Raw genomic sequence first — 12,673 nt, forward strand, 5'->3', positions numbered from 1 at the left:
TCAAAATCTTAGCTAGCAAGCTAGACAAGCAGTCATCATCATGAATCACGTCGACAATCTACTGTCAAGTCCTCTTCAATCCTTGTCATATGAATTTTAATTATAGATAAAAGGTGTAGGTGCTCATCGGCCATTGGACATAAACATTACACAACAAGTCTGTCACGGGTGATGAAAGGAGAGGACCAAGGTGCAGCGTGGTGAGCGTACATTTTCTTTTAATTGATCAAAATGACAGCGACAAAACAATACAAAACCGTGAAGCTCAACAGCAAAGCGCCATTTAATTTTTTTTTTTTTTTAAAGACAGGTGGGAAAGGGGTACCTAAGTATGGTTCCCAATCAGAGACAACGAGAACTATATCCGGCCAAACACAAAGAAATAGAGAACATAGAACACAAAACAGAATGCCCACCCCAACTCACATCCTGACCAAACCAAAATAGAGACATAAAAAGGATCTCTAAGGTCAAGGCATGACAAAGTTGGAAATCGCAAATTCAACAAGGAGTGGTTTGGAAGGAATCAGTGGCTAACTGCAAGCGTTGCAAAGCTATTACTATTTTGCTTCTCCTACCTGTTATTCGGTGGAGAGGGTGTGGTCCAAATCTGGGTTTAAGGATTTAAAACAGCTGGCTGAATTGGTCTTATTTCCAAGCTTAAAAGGATAGAAATAACCTCGCAACACAGAAAAGGTTGAATACATTGGCCATGCTGTCAATCCAGCATGACTTCAGCCGCATTTAAAACAACTGGGAACTAGGAACTGGAGAATCTCAGACTTCAGTGAGCTAAAGACAACTGGGAACTCTGGAAAAAAAACTAGCTCCGACAGGGAAAATATGTTTTGAACTGTAATCCAACTCGGAATTCCAAGTCGGGAACTTGGGCCTCTTTCTAGAGCTCCGACCTGAAGATCACTGATGTCATGATTCAACCTTATTTTTTTTCAAGGTTCCCAGTTGTCTTGAAAGCACCTTTGATGACAAAACTTGCCTACAAGAAGGACCACCGCTCCACCTTCCTGTTCAAGTGAGCACAGCACAACTGTCACACCCTGATCTGTTTCACCTGTCCTTGTGATTGTCTCCACTCCCTCCAGGTGTCGCTTATTTCCTTGGTGTATTTATCCCTGTGTTTCCTGCCTTGACACAATCCTGTCTCAGAGCTCTAAGGACAATTCCTTCGACCTAATGGCTTGGTTTTGACGCTGACTGTGGGACCTTATATAGACAGCTATGTGCTTTTCCAAATCATGTCCAATAAATTGAATTTGCCACAGGTGGACTCCAATCAAGTTGTTGAAACATCTCAAGGATGATCAATGGAAGCAAGATGCACTTGAGCTCAATTTCGACTCTCATAGCAAAGGATCTGAATACTCATGTAAATAAGGTATTTTTGTTATTTTTTGCTTTGTCATTATGGGGTTTTGTGTATAGATTGATGAGGAACATTTTTTATTTATTCCATTTAAGTATGACTGTAAGGCAACAAAATGTGGAAAAGTTCAAGGGCTCTGAATACTTGTACTGTCCTGCATTGTACTCTCCCGCAAATTACCTGAACGCACATATGTTTCTAGGAAGTCATGCCTTATTGGCAGTCTTTCAGCTATGTTTCTGGCAAGATTAGGAATGTGTCGCAACAAGGGGTGTGTCATGCAGAGTTATGCAGGTTCTTTTAATGGGTTATTTCTAATCGTTGAGATTAAAATACAGTATCTTTGACAAGAGCAACCTGGCCGAATGTGTTGGGCAAACAAAATATTTGCAGACTTCTTTTGCCAAGAGGGCAATGAAGGTTGGCAAGTAAACAAAAGCATTGCAGGTCATTGTCAGGGGACATTTAATACCATTGAATGAACACCTGCTATAACAAATAAACACCTTTGGCAATAATCTTTTCAGTGGATAGTTCGAATGCTAAGTATTGTGGTGTGATATTATACAATCTGCTGTTCAAACAACAACAGTGGACACCCCGGCACTGTTTTGGTTAAAAGTTGAGGGATGGGGCTGGAGAAATGTAACCACACTCAAATTAATAGACAGAGCTATGCATCATCCATGAGATCAAAATTATAATTTTAACTATGTTTTGAGTTAATAAAAACATTTTGTTAACGTTCAAGCTATTGCACATGCAACACTGAGCTAGAGTTCAATCAAAGAGACCACCGATGATTGCATGGGGCACTGAAACATTTGCTCTACCTTTTTGTCTGGTTTACATTTGGCCTATCGACATGTCTGTAGACAGTTGTGTGGTGACATCATGAACATTCAATTGTCATCTGACATCAAACTTGTCGTTGTCATTGTGAAAAAGTATAAACACAAAGCGACAGTCTGAATGGCATCAGCAGCCCAGAGCTTCAAATAGCATGCTTGCTCTATTTTAACACCAATAAACCCATATGTCAACCTATACTATCTGGCAAGGCAACTAAAAGCACCTTTCTAAACAATGTTTTGGTTTCTTTATATCCTTAATATTGTTGGACCCCAATGGGGATCCATAATAAAATACAAAACATGTCATCTAGCTAAAGTTAGCTGGCTAGCCAGTTCAAATAATGAACTAAGTATAGCTGATAAAGTCTTAATTTTACAGGAAAATAACATTATTATTACTTACAAAGTAATAGCGAGCATACAGAAAATAGCTTATAGTTGTGAGTGTGACTAAATAAAAGTAGTTCATTCTGAGGATTTTAGAACTCCGGAACTGTCTCGTCACAGATGGATTTGGTCTTGTTGCTGTACCAGCCCAGTAACCAAGACAAGGAAACCAACAGTCGCAGCAACGGTCTACAGTCATTCCACCGGAGTATAAATGAAATATAGTTTTGATCAGTGACACTTGTCACATCCTAATTATCTACAGACCAAGTATTTACTCTATCACATGCATTGTCTACACCTTGTCATAATGGATTTTTTGTCAAATAAAATAAAACAATGACAATTTCGAAGTGTGCAGACAGCATTATGCACATTCAGAACAACGTGCTCTTACTGAAGCAAATGTTCACTTAATCTTAATTGTTTTCTTACAGGAGTTTTAAAATTATTAAACACAGTTATGTTCCAAAACATTTTCTTCAAAGTCAAACAGATTTTCTTGAGTGATATTGTTTCAATATAAATTGAATGGAAGAGTGTGAGCTATTTTGGGGTGACTATTCATACATGAAGTAAACTATGACATTGTAGGAATAGTTTACTTCACAGGGCATTCCATAAAGCTTGTATTAAAAATATAATAGGGTCGCATAGAGCTTGTATTAAAAATATAATACAGTCGCATGACTCCACTCAAGGTAAGAAAACAATTACGATTAGATCGTCATTTTGAGAAACTATCCTTTAAAGGGAATTGTTTGTTTTGCTAACAAACAATTTGGGTTTTTGGGGGGTTGAAATCAGTTATTGGACATGATAAACTTACCAGAAACAGCATTGGTCACCCTACCTGTTGAGATACCAAAGATAAAATGTTTACGCAAGGGAAATGAATATGGAAAAATAAGTTGGTTGTATAGCCTTATAGACTAAATAGAAGTGGGGACAAAGGAAAACGTGTGCAATTCAACACCAGCTTTTCTCATCAGCGTCATATTGAGAAGAGACAATACTTACTCATCATCAACAAAAGCAGTACCAGAAGCATGGTTTGGTTCCCCATTGTCAATAGCTCCTTGGCCAAGATAATTCAAATCTATGAGAAAAGATAATCATTTTTACCATATTCGTCAGAAACCATTAATATTATTATCCCATCCTTAAAATGTATTTTACGCATGTTTTACATGTTGTATTGATGAGCTCACCTATTTCTGTTGATTCACCCTCTCATGTATGTGGTACAATTTGACACTAGGCTTATATACTGTTCATTTCTGTGATGGAATGCACCTTGATCGAAAGCTCTACAAACCGGTTGTCTCACCAGTTACAATAATTCCTTAACCATTTATGTGAAACATTCACGTGACAAAGGCAAAAACTAATTGCTTCCTCATATGTGTACTGTATTGAGAACGGCTTTATGGTAAGATTTAAGAAATATTCTATGGGGTTAGATTTGTTTCGTTATTCTGTAAGAATGTCTATTCAACATAACTCAAAGAAATCTATGATCTGTGAATATATACAAATATTTCACAAGGTAAACCATAATCTGCGAATACCGTATGTAAAAATAAATCACACATAAATCCATGATATGTAAATATAGTCAACATAGCTCACAAATAAAATTACAAATGTAAAATTATTTGTGAGCATATGTTCAGAAATCCTGACGTATTTGTATCCACAAATATGTGGTTTAAGATGAGGAGTATATGTCCATTCATTGGGATAATCTTTGTGTCACATTACTCTCTAAAGCTGATTTTTAGGGGCAATGTAACGTGTGCGCTGGGAGTCGGGAAGCAAGTTCAAGGAGTGAATCGTTTAATAAATAAATGAAACCAAGATACACGAACAACGCACAGACATGAAACAGAAACAATGACGACTGGGGAAGAAACCAATTGGAGTGACAAATAAAGGGCAGGTAATCAATGATATGATGGAGTCCAGGTGAGTGTTTTTATGTGCAAACGCGCGCCATAACGAGCAGCCTGGTGATCTAGAGGCCGGAGAGGGAGCACACGTCACAGTACCCACTCTGCGACGCACGGTACCAGCCGCCGAATAAAGATGACGATCCCGGGGATCAGGAGCGGACTGGCCACCTCTGCTAAGGCGCGGAAACCTGTCGATCCGTCTGAGGCGCGGAAGCATGACGACCTAGAGCGCCGGAGAGAGAGCATACGTGACAGTACCCTCTCCCCAGCGCGTTCGTCTCCGGCCGCAGGACGCCGACCACAGGGACGGTAGTGACAGTGTTGGTAGTGTTAATGATGTCACTCATAAGCATAGCTTCACGTCTCTCCTCTTCTTTACCATTAGCAAGCTTGTGGAATGTCATTCACCTAAAATTCAGCCTATGTGCATGGCGCCCTAAGGCAATTCCAGCACGCTTGCTGATTAACCTATGAGCACACTCATGCTCTCATCACTTCCCTTTCTTTCAAACAATGGACATAAATCTACGGGAGTATTTATACTGTATGTCAACTCACCACTTTTGTCTCTCCCCTGCTGTTTGCGTCATCAGTCTTCCAACAACCTTCTACCTCCCCACCACCACCAACTGATGGGTAACCTGTTATCAGCATCGGGTCTCCAAGGCGCGTTTGTTAATTGTGGTGGGAAATTGTATCTCAGGTGCCGCTTCAGCATAAGGGTTCAAATGTAATCAATTCCATGTAATCTGGAGAAAAAACTAACTAATCAGTTACGTTACCAGCTAAAATATTGCAATCAGATTACAGACACTAGAAATACTAGATGATTACGCCTTGGTTTGCTTTTAAATTCAGAAAGGATGTTAAAAAAAATAACACATTATGACCCCTTTCTGTTTTCTCAATGACATTCAATTCAGCAGTGACCGCACTCAGTCGGGGTCTCAATTTACTGTTGAAAGTTGGAATAATAGAATACACAAAGTGCAATTTCGAAACTTGGTTGTGCATCAGCAGTTTTCCTCTAGTTAGTGTCACTCACTGACAGTCGCTTAGTTAGCCCGTGTCGATAAAAACACGTGATTGATAAATTAGTCTAGTTAGTCTAGACAGCTATTTAAACTTAAAAATATGCACTATGCAGAAATCGCTCCGCTATTTTCTCGTTGCAAAAAAATGTTAATAGTTTTCCTAATTTCAGTTTGTGACAAAACAAGCAAGTATAGTGTAGAGAATCATTGTAACATCTAAACCGCTGCAAAATATCTTCCCCTTAACCAAAAATATTGTATTTTCATCGGTTTGAAGCTGGTGTACAAAACCTAAAGTAAAAGAGGCAAAAACTAAACTGAAGACCGGGAGCATAGAAATAGTGCATATAGAACAGATCTACAGCTTCTTAGACATCCATTCTATGATAATGACATATCTTTAACTTACATTTCTATGTAAATTTGGTTGGTTGCCCTAAAAGTTAAGTATTGCAGCTTTAAGTGGTAACCATGGCCAAGTTATCTGACAGGCAAAAGATGACGGTGGTGGGGGGGGGGGGGGAATGGGAGTCTTTGGGATCTTTGCCAGGGAACATTTCAATACATTATCAATGGCAAATACTGTTTTCTATGCTTGATTTCACTTAATATTTTTGGGTGTTGCGCTCATTGCAGTCAGAAAACAGATGTTTGCCGATCAAAACCCTTGCAGGTGATGTTGCTTTCTCTCCCCAAGTCGTACGAGAAAACTGACCCAAGATCAGTAAAGTACATCTGCAACTTCCGCAATCGGCTGCAGGGGAGGTTACTTTCTGTGTTGTTCAGTTTATATAAGTATATCAAATTAAACGAATCTAAGAAACGCTTTTCCAGGCAGTTTGAATGTATATTCTTATTCTTATTCTTTGCAGACTCTGTGTAATTTGACCTACAACACAAATGCGCATCATGACTTCAACTAAGAAGGCAACTTGGAACGTACCCGATCCTCCCATTCTCTTTCCCGGTAAGTGAAGTATGCAAATAAACCATGTGGTTGTAATCGTTAGTATGTGTTGGATCCTGTGTTTTACATTATAGCCATTACCATATATATGATTGAATATTATCTGCTGTTGGCTTGTGTGGATGTATGTATGTGTTATGCAACATAGCTGACTTGAAACATTGTTAAAAGCTTCAGGGCCATGGGCCTTTCTCATGATGGAAAAATACAGAAGACAGGAAATGTGCAATGAGTTGGGGGGGGCACATTCAGAGCTTGGGGTTGCAGAACAAGCGGTGTTTTGTTAGATAACAGGAGCCAGGTGCGAGATAACGGTATGGCGCATGAGCGCATGATGTTCTTCACAGCAACAGTTACATCTATCAACAGAAGCGCCAAGAGGCGGGGACCCTCCTGAGCGCCTGCAATAGGCTGAGCAAGTTTAAACCACGTCCAGCCTCTACTGTGATAGGCCAACAGACGGGTTGGAACTGTATCACAGTATAAAGAATACTGTTTACATACATCTTGTCAGTTCTCTGTTCTGCCCTGCGTGGTATTACAGTGAGCCCGTAAATACGAAAGTTGCATTTGCCATTTATTACTTAGCTAATAAAAAATACATAGTATACAATTGGTGACTCATTGTTATATTTATCCTGATACCAGATTCTAATTTACGCAACTCTACATGGTGACCACCGACGTGATCTGGTAAAGGACATCGCTGGACATTGGTGTGCCAGCCGATTGGCCAGTACTGTCGTTGGACGGTGTGTCTCACAAATCCTGACCGGTCAACTAAAAAAGGTAAGCAGACACCTGTTGTGAAAAAGTAAAGTTCTGCACATTGGAGTTATCCAAATGTAGTTTTGTGAGACACCTGTTTGATGTAAGTTACTAAATTTAAACTATTATGATGTGTGAGATTGGAAAATAGTTGAGAAAGTAATATCTCCATTGGCAACTGCAATTTTATTATTGATCAACAATACTTAATGATGCATTGTGTATGGGATGTACTAGTATGCCTGGCTGGTAGGTGGTAACAGAGAACACTTACTGCATGTATGAATGCTGGGTAACGGGTGACCACCAAAGTGCGAATGGAAAGCCATATGATGCGAATGTGATGTACTAGGCAGGGCCAAGTGTGAATGACGGATAAATAAATTGATTACTTGGACTTGAGACCGATTTAGCCTTAAGGAAAGGGTACCACTTGGGTTTGAGTAAAGGCATAGGTTGTTGACAGTATTGTAGTGTACATAAAATGTCATTGGAAATAGACAAGGTGTTGAAAACGCTGAAGTCCACTTTAGAACTGAATGGAGGAAAAGAAAGTAAAGAGTGGAAGATACGGGGTGACAATCTGTACAGAGAATGGATAGAAGGCAGGGCCATTGTGTCTCCTACTGGTCTGCTTACTGCGGTGAATGAAGATTTGTGTGTGTATGGTGTAAGTTGAAGCTTACTGACGTGAATGAAGATTTGTGAGACTCAAATTGTGTGCATGAAATACGCTTGATATTCAGTCGGGGACTAATATCGGTATGAATGAGGTCGGGGACCTTCAGATGAGATGTCTGAGTTGTATTAATTTGAGCCTGCCAAGCTGAGTGTGGTACATTAGGTATTTCAGTTGGAGCTGGTACCGGTGAGAATGTTTAAAAAGTCGCGGGCTTGCTGATGAGATGTTTGCACAGAGTTATATCATAGAATATTGAGGGGGTGTGCATGACTGTTGGAAAAAGTGTTAAACTCTGTTAACGTAAAATTCTGTGTGTAGATTTATATTATGAGGTTTGAACTATACTAATATTGTAGAATTACATAATCAACATCTGAACATACTTACGTTAAACATTAATTGAGCCACTGAGTAATAGATAAGATATACACTAGGTATGGGAGACGGGGCGAAGGGTGTGGTCGATGTAAGGGTGTTCTAACCAAGTGCTGAGAAATAAGGTAGATTTATTTTGTTCTTTTAATTAATTTACACAAGTACTTCCCGGTTATTGATTTTGGTTTGATTGTTCAGATAACACCATTGAAATTAAACTGGAGGTTAAGGTATACTAACATTAGAATCTGTTTTCATTATGGGGAACAATGAAAGGCCCGCAGAGTGGATTGCAGGCTGATTTTATTTTATGTTAAAGGGACAGTGTATGTTTATCACAGTTGTGTGTGTGTGTGTGGGTCTAATGGCTGGGTATTTAAGAAGTATTTTGGGGAGACAATTTGGAGAAACACGAATGTAAGACATGAAACATCGAGACAAATTATTAAATTATATATTATCGTAATTATTAGGTTTTGTTTTTGTAGTCAACGTTTGAGTTAAGGGGATTTCCCTGTTCCCAGAGACAAGATATCTTAAAGGGGTACACTCACATATGGAATATTAGGAGTTTTATTTTCTGAGTTTTAATTACACAAGTGCATTTAAGATAAAGGGTTCTTTAATATGTCTAATATGGTATGGAACACGAATGTAAGGGGATGGTGTAACCTTTGACCTGCTTTCATGGCTCCCCCGGGTGGTCTGATCAGCCACAGGGGGATGCCATTTGAATAATGAATTTGTGGTCATGGGTAATACTGTTTTTATTTTTTTATTTAATTTATTTTTAAGGTAAATTAATTATAGTGGAGTTTAACCTATATAAGGACTTTAGAAATTGCCACCATAGACATGTTTTTCTAAAAAAAATCCATGAGTTTAGATAAAGCCAAACTGTGAGACATTTAGTTAAAATGTGGAAACATGAGAAAAAGAGCTACAGACAGAAAGGGGGGAAAGGCAGACAGAACAGCCCTCCCCGCGCTGCGGAGACCTTGAAGGTTGGAGAGCAGAGAGGAGAAGTTTTAGAAGGGGCGCCAGGACGTGCAAAGATAACAGTTACTGAGTGGAGACAAAAGGGAGAATTGGACATGTGGAGAATGAAAGGGGCGCTCCTACATGATAATGTCAGAACAGAAGGAAAATATTAGTATATTATCCTTCTTACTTAAGTCATTATTTAGAGTAGGTAGAGCCAGGTATTTTTTTATTATTTTTTTTAACCTTTATTTAACCAGGTAGGCAAGTTGAGAACAAGTTCTCATTTACAATTGTGACCTGGCCAAGATAAAGCAAAGCAGTTCGACAGATACAACGACAGAGTTACACATGGCGTAAAACAAACATACAGTCAATAAATACAGTATAAACAAGTCTATATACAATGTGAGCAAATGAGGTGAGAAGGGAGGTAAAGGCAAAAAAGGCCATGGTGGCAAATTAAATACAATATAGCAAGTAAAACACTGGAATGGTAGTTTTGCAGTGGACGAATGTGCAAAGTAGAAATAAAAATAATGGGGTGCAAAGGAGCAAAATAAATTAATTAAATACAGTTGGGAAAGAGGTAGTTGTTTGGGCTAAATTATAGGTGGGCTATGTACAGGTGCAGTAATCTGTGAGCTGCTCTGACAGCTGGTGCTTAAAGCTAGTGAGGGAGATAAGTGTTTCCAGTTTCAGAGATTTTTGTAGTTCGTTCCAGTCATTGGCAGCAGAGAACTGGAAGGAGAGGCGGCCAAAGAAATAATTGGTTTTGGGGGTGACTAGAGAGATATACCTGCTGGAGCGTGTGCTACAGGTGGGAGATGCTATGGTGACCAGCGAGCTGAGATAAGGGGGGACTTTACCTAGCAGGGTCTTGTAGATGACATGGAGCCAATGGGTTTGGCGACGAGTATGAAACGAGGGCCAGCCAACGAGAGCGTACAGGTCGCAATGGTGGGTAGCATATGGGGCTTTGGTGACAAAACAGATTGCACTGTGATAGACTGCATCCAATTTGTTGAGTAGGGTATTGGAGGCTATTTTGTAAATGACATCGCCAAAGTCGAGGATTGGTAGGATGGTCAGTTTTACAAGGGTATGTTTGGCAGCATGAGTGAAGGATTCTTTGTTGCGAAATAGGAAGCCAATTCTGGATTTAACTTTGGATTGGAGATGATTGATATGGGTCTGGAAGGAGAGTTTACAGTCTAACCAGACACCCAAGTATTTGTAGTTGTCCACGTATTCTAAGTCAAAGCCGTCCAGAGTAGTGATGTTGGACAGGCGGGTAGGTGCAGGTAGCGATCGGTTGAAGAGCATGCATTTAGTTTTACTTGTATTTAAGAGCAATTGGAGGCCACGGAAGGAGAGTTGTATGGCATTGAAGCTTGCCTGGAGGGTTGTTAACAGTGTCCAAAGAAGGGCCGGAAGTATACAGAATGGTGTCGTCTGCGTAGAGGTGGATCAGGGGGATGGGTAAATTGTGGTCTAGGATAGGATGGGGCCTATTGGATAATAAAATAATTTTAAATAATAAAAAAAAAACATATTCTAGCTAACATAGAGGTTAAAGATATAATCAGAGAGAACAAATGATAAACTGTTTGTTAACCAAACCTGTATGTCCAAGATTTTATGCATTACAGGTGAATTAAAGGAGAAGGTGATTCACTCAATCCAGTCCCTGTGGAGAATAGATGTGAAGCAGTCTGTTGGGAGGGCCATACCAAGTGCTCCTGGTGACAGCCTTTGCGGTAGCTACCTGGGGACATATCACACATTGTTGGAGGGTAGGACACATTAACACTGCCAAACCATCACAGAGTTAGAGAGAAGAACCGAAACCAATATGGCTCGGGGTTTCACCCTCTTAACGAAGCTTCCCTGACCCCGCCCTCCCATCACTGTGTAGCGTTCATAGAAATGGAAGTGTGATTTGGCCTCTGGCTGCTGATGTGTTCTCTGGGAGAGGGTGGGGCTTTACAGGAGTGTCAGTGTACCTGTGTAATGGGGGAGGGTGTCTGTTTGGGGATTACATGATAACCAACTTGGGACAGTTCTGGGATTGGAGAAGAGGGTATCCTTATAGCATAGGGGATCCCACAAAGGTGGATAGGTTTTCCATGATATGGGGGAAACCTGGGAGCACTGTTGAACTTTGTAAAGGTGATGAAATCCTACTAACCATCAAAACTATTAAGCTCTCTGATGCAGGCACTTACACCCTCGGACTACAAAGGACCGGGACAGACACGATGGGTGTGTTTTCTATTAAGGTGCTGCCAAAACCACAGAGGTCCCAGACGAACCAGAGCCAGACACACTCCTCTACCACCACTGTGTTAAATCCCATTCAGGTAATTAATGTTAGACTATTCAGCTATTGATCAATTAGGCACTGAGACTGGTTTTGATGGTAGTGACAATTTGTGGCTATCCTATATGAGGTATACAGCTAAAACCCTGAAAAGAAAGGACTGCATTATTTGTAGTCATGCTAGACCTGTTCTGGCTACACACCCATTTGCTCCCATTATGGGAGATTGCCTGAAGCTGATTGCAGTAGTAACATAACCATTAATGCCACTTGGCCAGTTACAGGCCTAAACCAAACTAGTGGTCTGGCTGATGTGTGGTGGATCTGTGGACCCAAAAGAGTGCTGAGACCCATTCTTAGAGGAGACTGGCAAGGTACGTGTGCTCTGACCAGTTTGATAATTTCACTGACCATTGTTGATGTTACTGCTGAACAGCTGTTGGGTTCTGTATCCAGGGGACCTGAAAACATTCCATCCCATGGGAGACATAGACGTAGTGCTCCATGGACAGAGGATGTAGTTGACATACACACTAACCTGTTGGGAGTGCCAGTGGGGGTTCCTCATGAGTTTCAGGCCTTGGGTAGGAATGATGGACTCTGGCACTTACTACCTATTATAGGTCCAGCCATAGTGGATGCTAGACAGACTGCATGGATTAATTACATCTACTATAATCAACAGTGTTTTGTGAATTACTCCCGTGATGCACTCACTGGTATGTCTGAACAGCTGGAGGCCACATCTAGGGTTGCCAGACAGAATAGACTTGCTTTGGATATGCTTCTTGCCAGTCAGGGGGGTGTCTGCAAGATGTTCGGTGAACAATGTTGCACGTATATTCCTAATAACATCAGTCCAGATGGTAGTATATCTAAGGCCCTTAATGGGCTTGATGCACTATCTGCTGAGATGAGGACCATGGCGGGGGTGGAGGAGTCTGGACTGTTCTCTTGGTTGGG

The 12,673-nt window shown here is 40.5% G+C and overlaps 1 protein-coding gene across 2 annotated transcripts in view; it reads right to left on the reverse strand.

Annotated features, from left to right (window-relative positions):
• Positions 1–3,919, reverse strand: part of LOC110491743 (alpha-tectorin) — a 45,886-nt gene extending 41,967 nt beyond the window's left edge. Inside the window, exons 1-3 of one of the 2 annotated variants that reach the window (XM_036946622.1) lie at positions 3,837–3,919; positions 3,646–3,724; positions 3,455–3,478 (exon numbers count right to left, since the gene is read on the reverse strand). In XM_036946622.1, coding sequence (XP_036802517.1) covers positions 3,455–3,478; positions 3,646–3,691 — 70 coding nt within the window. In that variant the 5' untranslated portion in view covers positions 3,692–3,724; positions 3,837–3,919. The remainder of the gene's footprint in view (positions 1–3,454; positions 3,479–3,645; positions 3,725–3,836) is intronic. The other variant, XM_036946623.1, reaches the window with a different exon arrangement.
• Positions 3,920–12,673: the final 8,754 nt, after the last annotated feature.

The sequence above is a fragment of the Oncorhynchus mykiss genome, chromosome 16 (genome assembly GCF_013265735.2).
Source record: "Oncorhynchus mykiss isolate Arlee chromosome 16, USDA_OmykA_1.1, whole genome shotgun sequence".
Classification (NCBI taxonomy): Eukaryota; Metazoa; Chordata; class Actinopteri; order Salmoniformes; family Salmonidae; genus Oncorhynchus; species Oncorhynchus mykiss.